This window comes from Eriocheir sinensis, chromosome 24, assembly GCF_024679095.1.
Source record: "Eriocheir sinensis breed Jianghai 21 chromosome 24, ASM2467909v1, whole genome shotgun sequence".
Lineage (NCBI taxonomy): Eukaryota > Metazoa > Arthropoda > Malacostraca > Decapoda > Varunidae > Eriocheir > Eriocheir sinensis.
In genome coordinates this window covers 8,065,006-8,088,978 of record NC_066532.1, presented here as the reverse complement: position 1 = coordinate 8,088,978, position 23,973 = coordinate 8,065,006, and the positions used below count along the sequence as shown (strand labels likewise).

Below are 23,973 nucleotides of genomic sequence, written 5' to 3'. Positions count from 1 at the left end.
TACTCACACAATTCATCAGAGCACCCTCTCACCCCTACTCACATGCACTTCACTTCGTATACACTCACCACCATCTGTAAAGTTAGTCTATACATCTGAAGGGTCTCGAAATCAAGGTTCCTGGTGGCGACGAAGATGCTGACGCCAGAGTGCTCACCACACGCCCCCGCCTGATGGTCCGGCACTCGTCTGAAGGAAGGGTGAATGAGGTGAGAGGAAATGAAAACACAAACTGACGAGTTAGGTGACAAAGGAAAACTAACACACACCCATGCACTTAATCACACAAAAAAATGGGGACGAGAGAGAGAGAGAGAGAGAGAGAGAGAGATGCAAAAAGCAGGCAAAACTATGGAACGAAATGTATGGAAAAGTAAAAGAAATATCAATGAACGAGAAGACACAGAGGGAGAAAAATGACCAAGAGAAAACTGATAGACTCAAAGGCAAAGTCGGACGATTTGGACACCTAATGAAAGACTTCAGACAGACAGGTGTGGAGGGGCAGACTCACTCACCTGATGGCGAAGGTTCCGTCGGAGTTGGTTTCAGGTGTGTCGCCGTTCAGCAGAGTGAAATAAACGTTGGGCGCGTTTGCCAAGTTTGACCTGCGGTGGGAAGTCAAAACGTGAGGGGCTTGGAACATAATATTATTTTTCAAAGTTCTCTCTATTATGGTTTCAAGCAGCCAACTTTAGTAAATGTTTCTTTCTTTTGCATTTCTTCCTTTCAACGTCTTCAACTCTTTTCAGAGGGGAGGAACAAAGTACATTTGAGGTATAAAACGAATAATGTCTTCCGACTTTTATCCTTTTCCCTTTTATTTATGGTGTAGCGTGTTGCGTATGTTTGTGCCTTTGGTTTGTCTTTTGTTCCTTGAAAAATAACAAGCAACACAGGGTAGCTCCTAAATATGTGTTGCCACCTAACCTCCCTATCCATGGAAATTTAAAAAAAAAAAATGAAGGCGTCTGTCGTATATGCTCACCATAGGAATGTTCCATTCATCCAGTCCTCTTGTGAATCAACTTCAAATGTATCTCACTCAAGTCAATACCTGTAATTCTTATTCATCTATTTTATTATAATAACCATACTAACGTCGTATTTGTCGTTTCGAGGAAACTATAATAATTTTTTGCACCTAATTATATTTTTTTTATGTGTTTGTTGCGTAGGTAAGGACGAGCACATGGCACTCGATGTGAATGAACGTCTAAAATGTTAGATGTTTCCCTTCGTAATATTACTTTTTAGGTGGCATTTAATTATATTACATTTTACCTGGTCATTCATTGGACAGGAATGGATCTACATTTCTAGTGCAGCTGTAGAAAAGATTGAGCATATGAAGGGATGAAAGCTTAGTGAGGGCTCTCAAAATTTAATATCGGTATTAGTTTGAGTACTACATCGCCTTCAGTTACCAGGAGCACAATTTCTTCGTATTGATTAAATACTACCTGGCATGCCATGCCAATGACTTGGCTTGTTTGCCACATCCATGAAAGTGCGTGATCTTATAGGAGATTCAGAACCTCTTCTGATCCTGTACAGGTAGGCCTTAGACAGGTTTTCATGTCCCTCTAAATTAGGGGAACCCGATATTTGTATATCAGGCTGTCCCTGATAGTGTTTGGTTAGATCTAACTGTGGGGGCAAGTGAACTCGTGTTAGGTTGAGGCCGTAGTGTGAGTTCTCAAAAAAAAAAAAAAGTAATCATATCACATCACGTTACTTAGAATATTTAATTTATTTAGTGGCAGTGAGTACGTCTCACGAGCCAGGTAAAGAAGGTGGAGATGATTCCAAGACTCGATTCATTACCGTAAACGCACCTGCTACCGCGCCGTGACACAAGACTGATTTTGTTTGTTGCAGTTCGAACTTAAAAGAAGATTACTATCGTGCCTCATCCTTCCCTCATATTAATTTTCCAATTATCTTCTACGATAACACGATAACAGGCTACCCCCCCCCCCCCACATACAACGACGTGTAAATAAGAATATAAATATTTTTTTTGTATTTATTTTAAGCGTGTGACTAATTATATATATATATATATATATATATATATATATATATATATATATATATATATATATATATATATATATATATATATATATATATATATATATATATATATATATATATATATATATATATATAGCTTAGGCAGATTTTTATTATACAATTTTATCAATTTTAGATTGTATCAGAACCGAATACCAGTGGAATTAAATACCTGTAAATATTTGTCGCTTGGCCAAGTGGAACATCAAAACTGTTTTATACATTTAAACACTTAATATATCAATATCTATCAGATTATAGCCGACATTTTATATTATATAATAATCCAAGAGTTTGATCCAAAAATACATTTGTTTGAAAGACAGATCCCGCTATATTGCTGTTGTTGCAAGCTCTCAGATTAAACTTCTCCCTCTGAACTTCACACAGACCAACGCCAGACGCGTTGTGAACCAAAGACCAAAATTAAACAGAAGTAGAGGCGTCGAGTTTCTCACAGACGTCTTACATAAGTTCAACTCAGTCAAAAAGATGTGGATAGAACATACTGTTAGCTATTTCAAGGGGCTTACTCTCATCAACTCCCGATCTCTTACTAATTGTGTTTTGTATCTATTTTTTTAACGATGATGTTGTTTCCCTTCTCCTTTATCAATATTTTCACGCCAGCTGGTCTTCAGAGCTTGCAACCTCCGTGTCTCTCCCACTCCCACGGTCTCCCTGTACAAGATTTTCTACTTCATATCAACCCCATGCTGTCAAATACAAGTATACGAGTACAAGAGTTAACTTTTGGCTATATTCTTTCATCCCTTCTTCTGGAAAACTGGAAAAGCTTTCCATCGCCTGTAAGTTTTGATTCCTGCTGATTCCTGAACTTCAATTTCAACGGATACCTCAGACACTATCGTCAATGGAGTTTTGCAGCAGCACGTGAACGGAGCATGGATACCCATTGCATTCTTCTCGCAGAAACTCAACAACGCCGAGAAGTACAGCGCCTTCGACAGATAACTTCTCGCCATCTACAAGGCTGTCAAACGCTTCAGATACTTCGACGAAGGCCGGGAATTTCACATTTATACCGATCACAAGCCTCTTGTCACAACCTTCATTAACAACAAGTCTACCTACACTCCCAGGCAGCTGCGCCACATCGACTTCATCTCGCAGTTCACGACAGACATCCGGTACGTCAGAGGTGAAGACAACATCCCCGCTGACGCTCTCTCACGTAACATCTCTGCAACATCCTCCTCCCTCATCGATTATGCCGCCATTGCTGCAGACCAAGTCGACGACGCCGAGCAGCAACAGTTGAAGGAAAAAAAACATTGTCGATGAGGCGAGTCGAGTTCCCCGGGACCAACGTGCACCTGTACGCTGACGCATCCACCGGCACCATCCGGCCTTACCTGCCGGAGAACCACCGGTATCCTCTCTTCCGCCAGCTGCACGACCTCTCTTATCCCGGGATGCGAGCGTCGAAACGGACGATGTCCTCGCGCTTCATTTGGACGGAGATAAACAAGGACGTCAGAGACTGGACCCGCACCTGCATCCAGTGCCAGGCTTCCAAAGTAACGCGCCACACCGTCTCGCCTACAGCAACGTTCACGCCCCGATCCTCCAGACTCGAACAAGTCTACGTCGACCTCGTTGGCCCACTCCCACACTCCAACGGCTACAAGTACCTCCTCACCTACGTTGACAGGTTCACACGCTGGCCCGAAACTGTCCCGGTCGAAGACATAACAACGTACACCATCGCCAGAGCCTTCGTCAACACCCGGCTGTCTCGTTTCGGAACGCTTCTCAGCTTCACATCCGACCGTGAAAGCCAGCTCGAGTCGAGCCTGTGGGACAAGATCATGCCCATACAGGGGATAAAGTGAATCAGGACTGCCAGCTATCATCCTCAGTCCAATGGCCTTTTAGAACGCTTTCACCGCCAACTCAAGGCCTTGCTCCCAGCAACAGTACACGACCACAGCGACTGGACCATGACTCTGCCCCTAGCCCTTGTCAGCATACGGGCGTCCCTCAAGGAATACTTTGGCCACTCCTCTGCAGAGCTCCTCTATGGCACAACTCTCCATCTACCAGGAGAGGATCTCTCGCCCACTCCTGGCCCTCCCTGTGACATACAGGACTACGCCAGGAACCTCAAGGACGTTATGCAGAGACTCCAGTCAGTGCCGCCACGTACATCACCCTTCAAGACGTTCGTGAGCCAGGACCTCGACACCTGCACACACGTGTTCGTACGAGTGGACGCCGCGAAGAAGCCTCTGCAACAACCATACGATGGACCCTTCGCCGTCATCAAGAGGACGCGTAAGAACATCACAATTGACCGCCCCGGCAAGTCCGACGTCATCGTCATTGACCGGTGTGGTGTCATGAGACGTCCGGCTATAATAAGACATCCCATCCTCATCTGCGCATGCGCGGAACCCAATGTTTGCAAACACAGAGTGTTGATATCGTCGTTTGTCCCAAGCAAGATGGCGGCAAGACACCATGGCAGCTTTTTTGACATACAAGGGGGGTAATTTACCTCTTTTATCACATTTACTGATATACAAGGGGTGTAGGTTGTCTCATTCATCACATTTACTGACATACAAGGGGTGTAGGTTGTCTAATTCATCACATTTACTGACATACAAGGGGTGTAGGTTGTCTAATTCATCACATTTACTGACATACAAGGGGTGTAGGTTGTCTCATTAATCACATTTACTGACATACAAGGGTGTAGGTTACCTTATTAATCACATTTACTGATATACAAGCGGTGTAGGTTACCTCATTAATCACATTTACTGACATACAAGGGGTGTAGGTTGTCTCATTTATCACATTTACTGACATACAAGGGGTCTAGGTTACCTCATTTATCACATTTATTGACATACATGGGGTGTAGGTTACCTCATTTATCACATTTACTGACATACAAGGGGCGTAGATTGTCTCATTTATCACATTTACTGACATAAAGGGTGTAGGTCATCTAATTTATCACTTTAAAAAAAATAAAGAATAAACTTAGGTGGGACGTTTCATGATAGGCAGTCAACAAAAGACACGGTACCGTGTCATAGCTCATCCACCCTCTGTTTGTAAACAAAGCCCACGCATGCGCTGATCAGGATGGGATGTCTTATTATAGCGGCTGTCTCATGACACCACACCGGGTCAAGGCCGCGTACCTCCTGCGTCCACGTCCTCCATCAACCAACACCGTATCAGCGTCTCCCAGTCCTGTACTTCACAAAGACAGTATACAGTGCCATAAGAAGCGTGTAATGTTCCTCCTACCTCGTCACTAGGGGGGAAGTAATGTAGTGGCCCATAACACACATTCTTTTCTTTCTCGTTTTTTCCATCTTCAATTTTTTAGCCTACCCTTCAACCCCCTCCGTTTTCTCTTGAGCATCTCCTCTTTCTGAACCTTTTCTTTAGTCTGCCTTCATATACACACAGACCAAATCTCATTCTAAATATTCCATCATAATTATTAAGTCACTACATCCTAACACATAGACATATATTATCACTAATATTATAACAAACTCACCCATGTACATAGTAACAACAAATCATCAACATTGTAAATATTACTGTATATTAACTTGTAAATAGTCATTCACGAACTTTAAAAACATTTATATACTCGCAAATAAACTTCCTCTCCGAAGGAGCACCAACCAAGCTAAAGGTCTTTCCTTAACCTAGCTAGAGGCTGCTTTAACGGACTAGACACGGCGCAGCTCTCAGCTTCGTTTGGCAGCCTCGGAAGCATACAAGCAGCAATGCTTGGCTTCCAAGTAGTGGTCTAAGCTACCAATACAAGCTTGCTCTAATCGGAAGTTTTTACTGGCGATCACGAGTCCAACACGTGATGAAGGCCGTGGTGAATTACACACACACACACACACACACACACACACACACACACACACACACACACACCGCTCCGTAGCTCAGCAGTTAAAAGCTCTGCGATACCAGGCTTAGCGACCTGGCAGGCAGAGGTTCGAGCCCTGATCAGACTAGGATTTTTTCGCTGACAAGGAGTGGTTAATGTCCCGCCTTGAGCAAGAGAGGTTGGGGTGTGTGGTGCGTGAAGGTCCCAGCAGTACCCAGACATCGACTACTCTAAGGAATATATAGAAAGACACCTGCCGAAACGGGCGTGTAAGCCACTCCCGGTGAGGTATATACGGGAAGCGAGGAGGGTGTGCAAGCCCACCAAAGACTCTTCCCGTGTCCTCACTTTCCGTTTCCCTACTGTCTCATGAACACCAGACAGTAGTTCAACATGCTCTCTAAAGACAAATCCCCTTACTTTCCACACCACACCACACTACACACACACACACACACACGCACACACACACACACACACACACACACACACACACACACACACACACACACACACACACACACACACACACACACACACACACACACACACACACACACACACACACACACACACACACACACACACACACACACACACACACACACACACACACACACCACTTCCTAAAAATTATCAAAATTCACAATGGATAATAACTTTAGATCAGCCTCGGAGTCCCCATCAATGGGAGGGGAATATAAATACCGCCAGATCGAACTCCATTTCTGGCCTCCGACCAAAGAGGTGTCTTGGTAACTCTTCGAACTTTTTCTTCATTAAATTTGCAACATTCACGGACTCCGTTTTAATTTTCAATCTGTGGAACACCATCTCTCCTCCTCTAAACCTCACCTTCTCTTCCTCACCGAAACAGATTTCTGAGGCTACTGACAGTAATCTCTACTTCGTCCCCTCCTACTACCTCTATCCTAAATTACAAGCCAAAGCTGAATGTTGCGTTTACGTGCACCACATCATTTGATCTCGTGCCCACGACCTTTACTCTTCAGAGTTTTCCACCATCTGACTAAGACTTCACTGTCACTCTATTACTAAATACATCTGTGCTGTTTATCTCTAACCTAATTCTACCAACTATTTAAAATTCTTTGACTTTGAATTCCAAAGTGGAACACATCTTGATCCACTCTCCCTTCGCTGAAATTTCCATCCTAAGAGATTTCAATGTTCACCAGCTTTGGATTTCATTCTCATTCACTGACCAGCCTGGTGAACAAGCCTACAACTTTGTTCTCCTCAATGATCTAGAGCAGTCGGTTCAGCACCCTACACGTATTCCCAACCGCCTTGGAGACACGCCCAACATTCTAGACCTATTCCTAACCTCTAATCCTACGGCTTGCTTTGTCGAACTGTCCTCTCCGGTGGGCTCCTCCGACCACAATTTTATTTATGTATTCTGTCCTGTCGCTCCTGTACAGCCTCTGTAGCCACTGAAAAGGCAGTGCTTCTAGCATTTCTCGTCAGCCAGGTGGAACGACCTGATGATGTACTTTTCCGATTTCCCGTGGAATGATTACTGCTTCCAAGAGAGAGACCCCTCCGTTTGCGTTCAGCGCATCACTGAGGTGATTGTCTCTGGAATGGAGGCACACATTCCATGTACTTTTTTCTACCCCTCATGCTAAAAAGCCTTGGTTTAATCACCCTTGTTCTCGTGCTATCAAAGATAGTGAGGCAGCTCACAAAAGGTACCAGAGGCTTCGCACTCCTGTTAATCACGATCATTACATTTCTGCTTGGAATCGTCCCATATCTCTTCTCCGACTCACCAAAAACAATTTCATAAATAGAAAGTGCCGCAACCTTTTTTTTTCTGATTATTCAAGAGACTTCTGGCACCTTGCCAAAAATATCTCCTCCAATTTCACTTCTTATCTTTCCCTCCTCTCTTTAATCCTGACGGCAGGACTGCCGTCACATCTATTTCTGAGGGTGAACTCTTCGCTTAGACTCTGTAAAAACTCCACTCTGGACACTAAAAAAATTGCCTGCGGCATGACGGGCTTGGGCCGACCACCAGGCCCATGAAGAAAGCCTACCGGTGCTATAGGCAAACACGTAAAAAAAAACAACTCTGGAACAGCCTTCCTTCGTCTGGTATTTCCTCCTGCCTATGATTTGACCTCTTTCAAGAGGAGAGTATCAAGACACCTTTCAAACCGAAATTGACCTCTCTTTTAGCCACTCTTTACTCTTATCTTTTACATGCAGGAGCTGCTGCAAGCGGACTTTTTTTCTATACTTTTTTTTGTTGCCCTAGAGCTGCCTCCTTTCCTGTAAAAAAAAAAAAAATAATAATAATAATAATGAGCCTGCTCTTATCCGAAGGATACTTGCTGGCGTTTGCAAGTTCAACTCGTGATCAGGCAGTGGTTAATTACACACACACACACACACACACACACACATACAAACCTTCCTCCACATGAACACACATATCTCTCCCAAATCACTAACACACACAAGGACACACTCTATCGCACCAGCACTACAACCGGCTCACCTGGCACACACCACAACCACATCCGTATTCTCCGTTGTGTTCTCGAGAACCGCTGGCTTCCCTGGATGAAGGCTGGACAGTGAGGGGGGCACTTGCCCCGAGGACACCACCCGCACACTGATGGACGCTGTGGACCATAGCGGCGGCGTTCCTCCGTCCACAGCCCGAACACGCACGTCGAAGACCTTGGTGTTGGCCTGGTGGAGGAATGGAAAATTAAGGCGCTTGGATGAATGGTTTATTTGTTGCGTGGTGGGAAGGGCGCTGAATGAAGTTGGTGTGGTTATTAAAACAACAGTAGTCATTGTAGTACTATTATTGTTATTCATATTAATATGCATATTATTATTATTATTATTATTATTATTATTATTATTATTATTATTATTATTATTATTGTTATCAATGTTATTATCATTCTTCTTCTTCTTCTTCTTCTTCTTCTTCTTATTATTATTATTATTATTATTATTATTATTATTATTGTTATTATTATTGATATTAATATTATTATTATTATCATTATCATTATTATCATTATCATTATTATTAGTAGTATAATTATTATTGTTATTATTATTATTATTATTATTATTATTAGTAGTAGTAGTAGTAGTAGTAGTAGCAGTAGTAGTAGCAGTAGTAGTAGTAGTAGTAGCCTCGCGCGAGCTCCGCTTCTGGCAGAGGTAGCCACTCGAGGAGACAGAGGAGTGGGTGCGAGACGCTTACAATCATGTGGTAACGTTTTCTCCCAATAACGTATTTGAGGCCCCGAGATGTAACGCCACCAAAACCTTGATAGAGGAGAAAACCTACCTCATTAGAGCGTACAACAACTCCACGCAAATCGCCCCCTACGCTTTAAAGATTCTGGCCATACTACCGCACCTCATATGCCAACGGACTCACAAAAAGTCGAAACAATCTGAGGACGTGAAGGCGGTACAAAGAAGAATGGAGCTGTGGAGGAAAGGGGACGTTCGGAAGCTACATGACGAGGCTAAAACACTGCAGGAGAGACTAGGCAAACGTAACATTCGCAAGAAGGACAGTAACGACAGGGTAGAAACTTTGCTGACAAGATGAGACAAGGCAAAGTGGCCATGGCAACTAGATCACTGTCAATAGAAGATGAGGCAGCGGGAGTCCTTCCTATGACGGAAGAGACACGCCAGATCCTAGATGCTAGACCTGCACACCCAGAAATGAAGTTCCTTAGGGACTACACCCCACCGCATCGAGTTGTCTTCGACCATATCAGCGGTGACGTGATCTGGAAGCACGCCCTTCACACATAGGGAGCGGCTGGACCATCAGGCTTGGATGCCAAGGGGTGGAAACACCTCCTCAGTAAGAACATCTTTGGTAATCCAGTTGTGGATAGCCGCCCTAGCAAGTAAATTGGCGTCAGAGAATTGCCAACACCTCGAGCCTTTGATGGCCTGCCGGCTCATCCCGCTGGATAAAAAACCAGGCTGTCGCCCCATCGGGATGGGGGAGGTGCTCAGGAGGATCATAGGCAAGGCTGTCATGGAGGTGATGAAGGACGACGTGAGGAAGGCGGTGGGAAACCTCCAAGTGTGTGCGGGTCAGCAGGCTGGGTGTGAAGCTGCCATTCACGCCGTCAGGAAAATGTTCGAAGACCCAGAATGCGAGGCGGTGCTGATGGTGGACGCTGCAAATGCGTTCAACAATATCAATAGGGAAACAGCACTGCACAACATCAAAATCAAGTGCCCTATATTTGCCCAATATATTGAAAATACATACAAGGAACCTGCCAGACTGTTCATCAGCAGTCATAATGACCAACGACTTGGAGACCCGGTGGCCATGCAATCCTCAGAGGGCACCACCCAGGGGGACCCAGTGGCCATGACAATGTTTGCCCTGGGAATGATGAAGCTGCAGGACATCATCCGCCATGAAAACACCAACGTCAAACAGGTGGCGTATGCGGATGACCTCACCGGGGTAGGAAAGTCTGCAGACCTCAGGAAATGGTGGGACATCGTCAATGAACACGGCCCTAAAATAGGGTACCGTCCCAACGCCACGAAGTCTGTGGTGATTGTAATACCAGAGGCATACGATCGGGCCAAAACAGCATTCCAGGGCAGTAACGTGGAACTGTCAGTGACTGGCGAAAGACACCTCGGGGCAGCCATTGGAACAGCTGAATACAGAACCGAATATGTGAAAACAGCTGTAAAGCGCTGGGAGTCCGAACTGCAGAGGCTGAACGAGATCGCCAAAACAGAACCGCAGGCAGCCTACGCAGCATTTACGTACGGTGTCAAGCATAAATGGAACTACCTCATGAGGACAGTTCCTGATGTTGCTCCGTTACTAAAACCTCTGGAGGATGCTATCATAAACACCTTCATACCGGCGATAGCAAATGGGAGATGTCCCAACGACCAGGAGAGAAGGTTGCTGGAGTTGCCGCCAAGAATGGGTGGGTTCGGCATAACCAAACCGCAAAATCTGGCTGAGTCTGAATTCGGGAACTCAATCCGAATCACAGCCTCCTTGACCGGATATATTACCAATCAAAATGAAAGGGGAGAAGACAACCCTCAAGATATTAGGTCACTAAGGAATGAAATCTCCATAAACAGAGAAGAAAAACAGAGAGACACTCTGAGTGAATTATTATGCTATTCAGAAGACAACTATCACCCCGAAATCTAGATTATCTCTCTAAAAGAAAGGGTCAGTGATGGGTTCAGTGGGGCGGTATCAGCCAAGGAAGATGGCGACACTATAAATAGTTTCTTGCCCCATAACGTACTGGGACCACTATTAGGCCCGAACAAGAAAGTTTACCGGCGCCATAGATGGAAACGTGTTTATATATATATATATATATATATATATATATATATATATATATATATATATATATATATATATATATATATATATATATATATATATATATATATATATATATATATATATATATATATATGAATCCTTTCCACACACAATATTTTACCATGGTCGTGGTGAGGGGCCGCTTGAGGGAGAGAACCCCCGTAATAGGTTCCAAGTAGAAAAACTCCAGGTGGTTGGGATGACCTTCGAGGTGGTAGTTGATGTGGGCATTCTTGCCGGTGTCCCTGTCAGAGGCGGAGACTCGGAGGACGGGAAGGGCTGGGTCGTGATCTGTGGCTATTGTTTGCTGGTATCGCTGGAAGGAAGTAAAAACAAAAATACACTGATTTGTAAGACAATGAATGACTGGTAAAATAAGCCAGATGATCATTATATTACAAAAGGATTGCTGAGTGGTCGCAATCTGTGGCCGGAGTATCGTCGAAACACTGGAAGAAGGTATAAATACACAATGCACAGTGGAGTATGCATAGGGCTGGGTCGTGATCCGTAGCCAGCGTTCCCTTGAATCGCTGAAAGAAGAGACTAAAGAACATGGACTGAAAATACAGTGAGGCTCTTTTGCAATTAACATTCATAAAAATAAGGAAACTAAAGAGCATAAAGGAATGAAGAGTATTGGAAAGGCTGGCTAATATTTCTTTATGTCGCTTTAACGGGGAAATGAACATATGATTTCGAATGGAATGGAAATGTTGGGTCGTGATTAGTTACTAGTGTTTCCTCATACTGTATTTAGTTTGTGTTCCCAGTACATTATCTGTTTTTGTGTTGTCTTTTAAACTTTTAGTCATCTCTGAATCATAACTTGCCTTTCCCACTTAAGCATTTTACCTCTGGTTATGATAAATAATGAAAGGCCCGTAACCCAATGTTGTCAGCTAAATGTTTTACTTTTTTAGAGATATGTTTGTTCAGCTTCTAGTGGTCATTGCATCAAAGAGCAAAAATAGTAAAGAGAGGAGACTCCCAACGTAACCCCGGCGACGGTGGCGCACCAAGCGGCTCGCGCGTAACGTGGCTCGGTGAATGTTAAGAACATGACGACCACTCAGTATTGTATTGCTATAAATGACATTGATTTTCTTAAGAAAAAGACTAAGATATCATTTTTTTCGATTTCCAAAGAACAAGGAAAGGTGAGTTATATTTTCAATCACAATTTACATAAATGATTGAATTTACATTTGCCAGACGCCTCGGACAGTAAGCAAGCCACAGTATCACCACCACACCAGCCATTCAGTCAACCACCTCAGCCAGTCAAGCAGCCACACTACCAGTACCACCACCAGTCAGCCTGTAAGTCAGTCCCAACCACGTCACTCAGTTTTCCATCACCATCTCCACCACCAGTTAGCCAACCACCACCACCACCAGTCAGCCTGTCAGCCAATCCCCACCATCACACACAGGCAGCCATCACCACCTCCACCACCACGTCACCCTGTCAGTCAATTCCCACTACCACACTCAGGTAGCCATCACCACCTCCACCACCAGTTAGCCAGCCACCACCACCTCCACTGCCACCGCTACCATTCAGTCAATTGACCCTACAAGTGGTTATATCAATCAATCAATGGGGGCATACGCCGGGGGGGCGCGTCGCTTCGCCCACCCTACGACGCCAAGTCCGGGGGTTCTCTCCGGGCGAGTCTCCATGCAGGCCCCCTTCCCAACTCGAGTACCTCCCGGCAGGATCTATCGACTTGCTCAAGCCACGAACTCCGTGGGCGTCCCCTTGGCCTCCTCCACTCAGGATTGTCCCTTACAGAAACAACCCGATGAGCAGGATCAGCTTCCAGAAAACGTGCCACGTGCCCGTATAGCCGGAGTTGGCGTTGACGGACTATGCAGGTAATATATGTCGAATCAATCTCACGGAGTAGTCGCCGGTTTGACACAAAGTCATTCCAGCGATATCCCATGATTCTGCGTAGACACTTATTACCAAAGGCATCAATCCGCCTCTTCAAGTCTCCATTTAGTGTCCATGTCTCACAACCATAGAGTAAGACAGGGAACACAAGGGGCTTGAAGATCCGAATCTTTGTCCTTCTGCACAGGTATCGACAACACCTTATACTCATGTTGAGCGAGTCCATAACACCGTGGGCCATACCAATCCGTCGTAAGACTTCCTGGCCAGACTCACCATTGTTATGAACTACGCTACCAAGATACTTGAAACTTTCTGAGATCTCAACGTCCTCGCCACACGCATGAACAGACTGTACTGTGTCATCCAGCAAGCCTCCAAACACCTGTACCTTGGTCTTGGCTCAGGAGACCTGAAGTCCCAAGGGCTTCGCCTCCTCGTGCAGTGCCTCGAGAGCCATCACCAAAACCTCCAGCGACTCCGCTAAGATTACTGCATCATCAGCAAAAACAAGATCAGTGACCCTGGTATTGCCAATGGGTGCTCCGCAATGACTCTGGTCCACGACTCTGCCCAGTACCCAGTCCATACAAGTGTTGAAAAGCGATGGGGCAGGGACACAGCCCTGCCTCACTCCCACATTCACAGGAAAGAAGCTGGACAAGCCCCCCCCCCCAATTCACAGCACTCCCTGTCCCAGAATACAGGCCAGTCAGCGAAACAATAGTCCACGCAGGAATCCCACGGAGTCGCAGAAGTTCCCAGAGTGCCTCACGATGCACTGAATCAAACGCCTCCTTGAGATCGACATGGGCTGCAAGCATCCCCTGTCGAAACTCACGTCGGTGCTCCACCAGTACGCGAAGCGCTAGGATACGGTCAGTTGTTGACTTACAAGGCTTGAACCCAGACTGTTCAGGTCTCAGCAGCTTCAGCAGCTGGCTGCGAATTCGCATCAGCAATAGGTGGGCAAGCACCTTGTCTGGCACACTAAGCAGTGTAATACCACAGTAGTTGTTGCAGTCCTGGCGGTCTCCTTTCCCTTTCCAGATAGGGACGACCAACCCTCCCTTCCAGTCAGGAGGAATGGTACCGGACTGCCATACGGAAGTCAAGACCGCATGCAACCTGCGGATCATGGCCTCACCTCCAGCTTTGAGCAGCTCCGCACTGATGTTACAGGCGCCAGGTGCCTTCTCACCCCTCAACTTGGCCACAGCCTCTCTGACCTCGCCCAGAGAGGATGGGCTTTCGTCAATGGGTGGGTCAGCATCCGCCACCTGCAACCCAGGTACTGGAAGCTGCTCACGTGGAGGGTCCGCCATATACAGCTGCTCAAAGTACTCAGCCCAACGAGCCCTTTGCCCATCCATGTCCGACACGAGGCAGCCGTCAGCTGTTCGGATAGCGCTCATCTGAGAGGAAGAATTGGAGCAGAGCTTCTTCAGGGCTCGGTAGGCAGGTCGGAGGTCATTCGCATTTAAATGGCCCTCGACCTCCTCGGCGAGACCCTGACATACCTCTCCTTGTCTCTCCTCAGGAAAGCTCTAGTTCTACGCGACAGAGCCCTGAATCGGTCCTGATTCCCAGCAAGTCTGGCAGCGCAACTCTCCTCAATATTCTCCAGCGTCTCCACCAAAGCAATCCACTCCTAGATCTCGGGCGCTCTCCAATGCTCTCCTTGGCAGCTTGCAGAGTCTCACGCTTGAAGGTATCCTACAGTTCTGCAGGGTCCTCCGGGGTGCTGATCACATCGAACCGATTTGAGACTGTCACAGCATACTCCTGAGCACATGCCAGGTCCTTCAGCCTCTTGAGATGGAACACAGTAGTGTTGCATCTCGAGATTCTTCTTGACCTGACATGAAGCTTGAGTGTTGCAAGAACAATCTGTGGTCAATTGCAAAAAACTCAGCACTCCGGTAAACCCTGCAGCTCTGAAGGCTCCTCCAACGAGTACTTTTTTTTTTTTTTTTTTTACAGCTAAGGAGACAGTTCAAGGGCGTAAAGAAAAAATATAAAAAAAGCTCGCTACTCACTGCTCCTGGATAGAGATCAAAGGAGTGTCCAAAAAGAGAGGTCACTTTATGGAGGAGAGGTGTCCTGATACCCTCCTCTTGAAAGAGTTCAAGTCATAGGCAGGAGGAAATACAGATGAAGGAAGATTGTTCCAGAGTTTACCAGCGTGAGGGATGAAAGAGTGAAGATGCTGGTTGACTCTTGCATAAGGGGTTTGGACAGTATAGGGATGAGCATGAGTAGAAAGACGTGTGCAGTGGGGCCGCGGGAGGGGGGGAGGCATGCAGTTAGCAGGTTCAGAAGACCAGTCAGCATGAAAATATCGATAGAAGATAGAGAGGCAAAATGGCGGCGGAATTTGAGAGGTAGAAGACTATCAGTATGAGGAGGAGAGTTGATGAGACGAAGAGCCTTTGACTCCACTCTGTCAAGGAGAGCTGTATGAGTTGACCCCCCCCCACACATGAGATGCATACTCCATACGAGGGCGGACAAGGCTCCTGTAAATGGATAGCAACTGTGCGGGGGAGAAGAACTGGCGGAGACGGTACAGAACGCCCAGCCTAGAGGAAGCTGATTTAGTAAGAGATGAGATATGAAGTTTCCAGTTGAGATTTTGAGTTAAGGATAGACCGAGAATGTTTAGTGTTGAAGGTGATAGCTGAGTGTTGTTGAAGAATAGGGGATAGTTGTTTGGAAGATTGTGTCGAGTGGATCGTTGGAGAAACTGTGTGTTTGAGGCGTTGAAGGACACCAGGTTCCTCTTGCCTCAATCGGAAATAATAGTAAGGTCTGAGGCTATGCGTTCTGTTGCCTGCAGCCTTGAATCGTTAAGTTCCCGTGGAGTGGGCCTTCTATTAAAAGAAGTTGAGTAATGCTGAGTGGAGTCATCGGAGTAAGAATGGATAGGACAGTTCGTTTTGAAAAGAAGCTCATCAATGAACAACAGAAAGAGAGTGGGAGATAGGACAGAACACTGTGGGACATCACTGTTAAAAAGTTTAGGGGAAGAACAGTGACCGTCCACCACAGCAGAAATAGAACGGTCAGAAAGGAAACTGGAGATAAAGGTACAGAGAGAAGGATAGAAACCGTAGGAGGGTAGTTTGGAAAGCAAAGATTTGTGCCAGACTCTATGAAAAGCTTTTGATATGTCCAGCGCATTAGCAAAGGTTTCACCGAAACGGCTAAGAGAGGATGACCAAGAGTCAGTTAGGAAGGCAAGGAGATCACCTGTAGAACGCCCCTTGCGGAACCCATACTGACGATCAGATAGAAGGTTGATAGTGGAAAGGTGCTTTTGAATCTTCCGGTTAAGGATTGATTCAAAAGCTTTAGATAGACAGGAAAGTAAAGCTATAGGGCGGTAGTTTGAGGGATTGGAACGGTCACCCTTCTTAGGCACAGGCTGTACAAAGGCATACTTCCAGCAGGAAGGAAAGGTAGATGTTGATAGGCAGAGACGAAATAGTTTAACCAGGCAGGGTGTACTTACGAGAATGTGGTGGATCTCCTTAGCTACCCCTCCGGCATCGCTGTACCAAGTCCAGCGGTGCAGCTCTGGTCTCTGGTACCAGAACCTCGCAATTCTCAACCTTCTGGATTTTGCAGAATTCAGGAGGAGATAACTGTTGACGCTCCTGGTACCAGATCCATGGGGACCAACGCATAGCTCGTAGCCAATTCTGTCAATGCCAGTAGTAGTATTGAAGTCGCACAGGACGATGAGTGTGTCCCGCGGAGGGCACTGGTCTAATACGGAGTCGAGTTTGGCGTAGAACGTATCCTTCTCTTCAGTTTCACGCATCTCGGGGGATTAATCCCCCGGTTACCCAAAGAAAGAAGCATGAACAGAAGGGAAAGAGAAAGCGGGGGGAAAGACAGCTCGGGGGAGGTTGAGGGCGCTACATTTCTCATTCAGATAGACCTGCCCCTAACCTGTGGTTATATAAACTTATTAAAATATTGTCTTCATATTACTTTCTCTGAAGTAATATAATAACATTTTTAGGCTACCTAAATAACTATAGCCTCTCGGAATTGCTGCTATATGCTATACTTATATTACAGGCTACAATTACATAATAAATGAACATTATCTCATCTTTCTGCTCAATCAAAAATATAGTAGTATTTCTAGACTATATACAGAAGTGTAGCCTCTTCGATTTGCTTTAATAGGCTAAACTTGTGTTACAGCCTATAAGCACTTACAAAACGAACGTATGGTGCTTCTTGTTTTAAATAAATGTCTAAACCATAGCCGCAGGCATGTGTCACGCGGAGAGATAGGCACGAGCTGTCAGTGACCAGCGATATCATGTGTAGCTGTTAATAATGAGCGGCAATCGTGTGTAATGTAGACTTCTTTACTTCCTTTAAAATATTTAGCAAGATCTCCAAATCAGAGCATCGCTATAAAAATGACAATAGAGAGGCAATACAATTTGTTTCAACTCAAATAAGTGATAACATTCTCCTATACATTGTTGTGCCGGGTGGCAGCAAATCAATTAATGAGGCCAACAAATGGCAAGTTGAGGGAGGGATCCTGGACGAGAACCACCTCGCCGCGAGGCTTGCACTGCCAGGCTGGCGACCCTGGGCCTAGATCCAAGAAGCGTTAGCGATCTCGTTAACCGAGATACCGATTTAAACATTCGTTAATGGCATCCAAAAAGCTAAACTATGACGTCACAGCGTGGTTAACTTAACGAGAGCCCCAGCTCCTTCGTAAACGTAACGAAGTTCATCATGATAAACTTATTTATGATTTTTTAGCATTAGATATAGGTTTTAGAGTACACAGAGCAAATTTAATTATAAAATGATGATCAGCACACACTGCACACGACTAAAATATCAACACAAGCGCTGCCTCGCTGCTGCTTACCTCCACCCCGGCCCGTGCCCCGGCCCCCTCTCCGGTAAAGAGTGTCACTGTCACAAGAAAATCTGGCATTTCTATAAGACCATTGCCAGATAGTCGTACTCAGAGCATCGTATTTACCGGTTTCTGACCCTTAACTATTGCCCAGAAGCACTAATAATCAATCATTATGACTATAACTATATGAATCCAGTTATCGAGGCCCAGGAGAGAGTTTTTGTGTCGGAAATCGTCAACCATAAGAGGCTGAGGACGACTTGCTGCCAGCTATAGGCTGCTTCTTCTCCCGTTGTACCCCGTAGTCATGTTTCCCCATGATGACTGCCTCTCTCTTCTCCACCTCCTCAACCATTGTCAGCAGTTCAGACTCACTGAACCTCGGCCGCCGCATTTTCTTCAGTGGTTCAACCTTTTTCTGGGTAAAAGCACTTTCCTACCGTACTCAGACCATAGTATTAACCGGTTTCTAACGCCTAAGTTGCCTAACTATTGCCAAGAAATATCAGGATCTAACTCTTTTAACTATAACTATAAACGACTTTCGTTATTGCAGCCCAGAAGACCGTTTTGGGGTAGGAAGTTGGAAATATAAGCGGCTGAGTAAGACAATCTGACAACAGCTGAGGAATGCAGTCGTATGATTGGCTGAAAATTTTTCAAAGACTTGCTATGATTGGCTGTCGAGTCTGATGACATCATCGTGGCGCTTACCCAATCAGTTAGCTTTCTGCAGTAGCGAAGCCCGAGCGATATCGTTAAGTCCCCTCTTTGGATCTGAATTCAATGATGTCGTCCGGGCCAACGCTCGGTAACGATGCCGATGTCGGTAAGCAGCCTTCTCTTTGGATCCGGGCCCTGGGCCACGAAAACCCAGCGACTTTTCCATTTGACAAGTTGATTCCCACGCTCCAAGAAGGGGGGGGGGGGGAGGTTTTATTGGAGTCTTGGTGTCTTGCCGACTCTCTGGGGCATTCGACCAACTAGTTGCCAGCATGTCGTGCTAACCCTCACGACTCCAGACTCCCGTCACGACATCGGCGCAGCATTCGGCAACAGTCTCAAGACCTATTTCAAGACATGCCCGACCCTTTCACATAAACACCCAAGACCTCGTGTACCCTAGAGTCGTGGCCCAGAGTCGGCACGGTGTGAACGGGGCTTTAGATGACCACCGTAGTGAAGCGGATAACCAGAAAAATTGTGCATTTGATGAAGGAAGCATTTTTGCTACCAGTGTTAGTACATACCATAAGGTTTAAAATGTAAAGGTAAGCTGTGACCTGTGAGGACCGTGAGAGGTCAACAGCTTAATGTCATAAAAAAATGCATTACACTCCATCGAATTAAAAGAAAACGTGCATTTCAATAACAAAAATGGGTCTACAGATCATATAATATCACGTTATATTTTGTTAAATGTTTATATTTGTATCAACACAAAACTTTTTAAGTCATGGAGTTTTTAACCCGGTAGCAGCGATGAGCCAAATTTGTGGCTTTACCGTGTAGCAGCGACAGGCCAAATTTGTGCCATGATATAAACCCCCCAAAATAGATGATACATAATCTGATCACAAATGCTTTGATATATATTATGAAATGGTTTGTGTGAGGGGTGATTTTTTTTCATTTTCCTCGCTTGGAGGTACCATTAAGAAACATGATCCCTCTGCTACCGGTATAATTGCATATGTCTGAATCATGAACATTACAAAACGCTCTACCAGTGCCATAGTCTCTTTACTAATATCAGCTGGTATGTGAAAAACTTCCTCCAAGGCTTCTGTTGCCTCCAGTTGAACTGATATGTCGTAGAAAAAAAGTGACTACATGCTCATGAAAGGTCTTTCATGTTCCAGGATTCAGCCTATGAACCACAGCTGCCCCATCAACGATTGCTGCAGCAACCATAGTGACACCAGTGTTTTCAGACAGTTCTTTTCCCAAGCACAGTAGTAGATCTGCTGACTCCTAGCCAAAGTTTGCCTCCTGTTGACATAACCGGTTGTGCTGCTTGATTCTCGTGGCAGAAGATCCCCATCTCATGTTTGCCAAGATATATACAACTACAGTCGCTCTATAGACAAGCTAGCTGTGTCTTTTGTTTCGACTGTGTATTATTTGGTTGACAGCTGAACAGTGACAGTTTGTTTAGGCAACTTTAGGGGATTAGTTATGTGACTGTGTTTATTTGTAGCTTTTCTTTATTTCAGCAAACTTGGCCGAAACGTAAAAAGAAAACATGCTGTTCCTCACCTAGGGATGCTATCTTCCTCACAGTCTCTGTCACTGCAGTGTCCATTATATCCCTTGTATCTTCACGGAATAGATTTCCCATGTCCTCCATTACTGCCACAAGTGACCTGACAGAAGTGTGTCCCTTCCTTTTGCGTGTGCTTGGAGAAGGAAAACATAGAAGTAGAAAGTAAAGCCTTAAGCATGTTCGTAGATAACAAGACGTCGAACAGCATGCAGAGTTACCTTGACGTATGTGTGAAGCAAACAACGAAATAAGTTCCCAGATTACGATTAAGTACAGTTTACCTTAAACAAAAATAAAACCTTTAATTTCATCAATGAACAACATAAAGAGAGTGGGAGATAGAATAGAGTCCTGAGGAACACCACTGTTGATAGGTTTAGTGGAAGAACAGTGACCGTCTACCACAGCGGAGATGGAACGGCAGGAAAGGAAGCTGGGGATAAAGGAACAGAGAGAAGGATAGCAACCGTAAGAATGCAGTTTAGAAAGCAAAGACTTGTGCCAGACTCTATCGAAGGCTTTCGAAATATCTAGCGCAACTGCGAAAGTTTCACCGAAACGCCTAAGAGAGGATGACCAAAAGTCAATTAAGCGAGCAAGAAGATCACCAGTAGAACGCCACTTGCGGAACCCATACTGGCGATCAGATAGAAGGTCAGAAGTGGAAAGGTGCCTTTGAATCTTCCGGTTTTGGAGTGATTCAAAAGCTTTAGATAGAAAGGAAAGTAAAGCTATAGGGCGGTAGTTAGAAGTATTGGAGCGGCTGTATGAAGGCGTACTTCCAGCAGGAAGGAAAGGTAGATCTTGATAGGCAAGGACCAAAGAGTTTGACCATGCAGGGTGTCAGCACAGAGGCACAGTTTTTAAGGACAGTATGAGGCACTACATCAGGTCCATAAGCCTTCTGAGAGTTGAGGCCAGAGAGGGCATAGAAAAATCATTCTTAAGAATCTTAATAACAGCATAAAGGAGTCAGAGGGGGATGAGTAGGAGGAATATGCCCAGAATCGTCCAGAGTGTAGTTTTTACAGAAAGTTTGAGAGAAGAGTTCAGCCTTAGAGATAGATGAGGCGGCAGTGCTGCCGTCAGGGTAAGGGAGAGGAGGGAAAGATGAAGAAGTGAAATTGGAGGATATAATATTTTTGGCTAGGTTTTGACATTTTCTATTTATGAAAGAGGTTTTGGTAAGTCGAAGAATAGATCATGGTTAGCAGGAGTGCAAACGCTCTGCTACCTTTTGTGAGCTGCCTCTTTATCTTGGATAGCACGAGAACAAGCGTGATTAAACTAAGGCTTTTTTAGCTTTATAGTGAGTAGGGTGAATCCGGGCCCAGAACTGAACGGCATAATCCAGGTGGGGCCTAACCAGTGCTAAATACCTCTGCAATTCTATTACTTACACTTTTGGAAATTAATTATAAAACGCTATTAGCTCGATTCCTCGCCTCCATACACTGTTGCCTGTGAAGAAGATTAACGTTCACCCTCACAACCAAATCACTTATATTTGTAATTGTAACTGTAATTGTAATTGAATTTGTTTTGAAGTAACTGTAATTGCAATGTAATTGTTATTTTCAAATGTAATTATAATTCAAAGTTTATGAAAGTAATTGTAATTGTAATTGTAATTATTTTTTTCGTGTAATCATTCCAACCCTGGTTCACACTATCCAACACAACAATGATCAGGACTGCCCGTAACCGACACGAAACCGCAAAATATTATTGCGGACAATCCAGACCCGCAGCTGTCGGTGATGGCCCGCAGCGGTGACGTGCCGGTTCGCCGTAGTGTGAATATAACAATGTTTTTATTTTTATTTTTATCATTGAACAATATTTTGTCAGTTCGGTACGGTACGTTGCAGGCTGATCATCTTACGCATAATGTACATCAACCTTGAGCCTCAGCCCAGCCTCGCCGCCTCCCCATGCTGTGCGTCCTAGTTTTTGGTTTCTCAGTACTGGTACCAGTAAGGGTATTACCTGTACGGCCGGTATCACCGGTACTAAAATCAACGGTACCTACTCGTCTCTAACCACTACCATCACTAATTACCCGCTCGCCCTCAGGCGGCGCCACCTTTCCCTTAGAAAGGTTTCCTATAGATGAGCGCAAGTGTCCCCTCTCTTCTTTACTTTTTATACTCTTTGATAACATCTAATGATTTATATCATCCTGGTTTTATCGCACATGACTCCCTTTTTACGTGCATTCCACTGCACTGGTGACTAGTTAGAGGAATAAATTGAAAATCTGAATAAATGCAAGGGTGTGGCTGGAGATGGCATGAGGGCGCGTGTATTGTTAAAGGTTACTTTACATCGGGAACGATGCTACGCTACGCACGCCATGTCGGCGAGACACATCCGTAATTCTTGCCATGCAAGTGTGCATACTTGAAACGATTTCAGCTAAGCTACGGTGCAGATGATCCTCCCAACAAATGTCCTTCCTTTTTACATCCCTGTAGCCTTCTGTAGATATATTATATAAGCACAGATATTTTCGTACTTCCTCTTTTAACTGTCCTATTACTTCCACAAATCATGTGCTTGAAAATTGAAATTACCTTCTATGGCCGGTACCTAGCATGCTTGGATTAGCACATGGCAGATTGCTGGCAGCTTCTCACTTTTTCAGTTGTCAAGCAGTGATCAGTGCTGAGGCTATGCCTAAGGTGCTCTACTGCGCATGCGTGAGGTGAGCCATGTCCTTTGAATATCGCGGAGGCGACTATCAGACAAGCGATGCGAGTTATGGCGCAGGTGTCGCTAGCATGGCTTCGCAGCCGGCGTAAACAGGCTCACTGAAAACAACATAACCGATTAAAGGCACGTGGTGGCATAGCGCTCGTAGCGCAGCATCGCTCCCGGTGTGAAAAGGCCTTTATGTGCGACTTTGTAATCACAGCACCATCCACGGTAATCAAAATGTTAACATCAAAGAATAATAACACTTGCCTTGTTTGCTCAATTAACCACACACACACACACACACACACACACACTTTTCAACCCGCAGAAAAGAGGTACCGGTATGTCGTCAGGCGAAGTCTCTTTATCGGGAGCTGTCCCAACCTGATCTGCGCATGCGCGGGTTTTGTTTACAAACAGAGGATTGACAGATTTTAACACGGCTCCCTGCCTGTTAGGACCTGTCCCATCCCCCTATATATTTTTACAATACTAATAAAAGGAGACCTTCAACTAACCCTTATGTGATGACATTTGTTTTGAATTCGAAAACGTATGAATTATGAATGTTTGTTTCTGCACCCCTTGTATATCAGTAAATGTGATCAATTTTGACAACCTGCACCCCTTGTATTTTTTTCTTTTTTTACGTGTTCGCCTATAGTGCCGGTAGGCTTTCTTCAGGGTGATCGGCCCAAGCTCGTCATGGCGCAGCCAATTTTTATATTGGCACCATTTATTCTTGACTCATGCTGCCCCCGGAACTCATTCTTGATTCACTTGGACGGTTTCTTCTAGAGTCCGGGTTGAT

At 45.0% G+C, this 23,973-nt stretch overlaps 1 protein-coding gene across 1 annotated transcript in view; it reads right to left on the bottom strand.

The window, feature by feature from the left end:
- LOC127003099 (neural-cadherin-like) overlaps positions 1–23,973 on the bottom strand; it is a 167,098-nt gene that overhangs the window by 90,225 nt on the left and 52,900 nt on the right. The window contains exons 5-8 of the mRNA XM_050869512.1: positions 11,509–11,703; positions 8,508–8,704; positions 519–608; positions 69–189 (exon numbers count right to left, since the gene is read on the bottom strand). Of these exons, the coding sequence (XP_050725469.1) occupies positions 69–189; positions 519–608; positions 8,508–8,704; positions 11,509–11,703 (603 nt within the window). The remainder of the gene's footprint in view (positions 1–68; positions 190–518; positions 609–8,507; positions 8,705–11,508; positions 11,704–23,973) is intronic.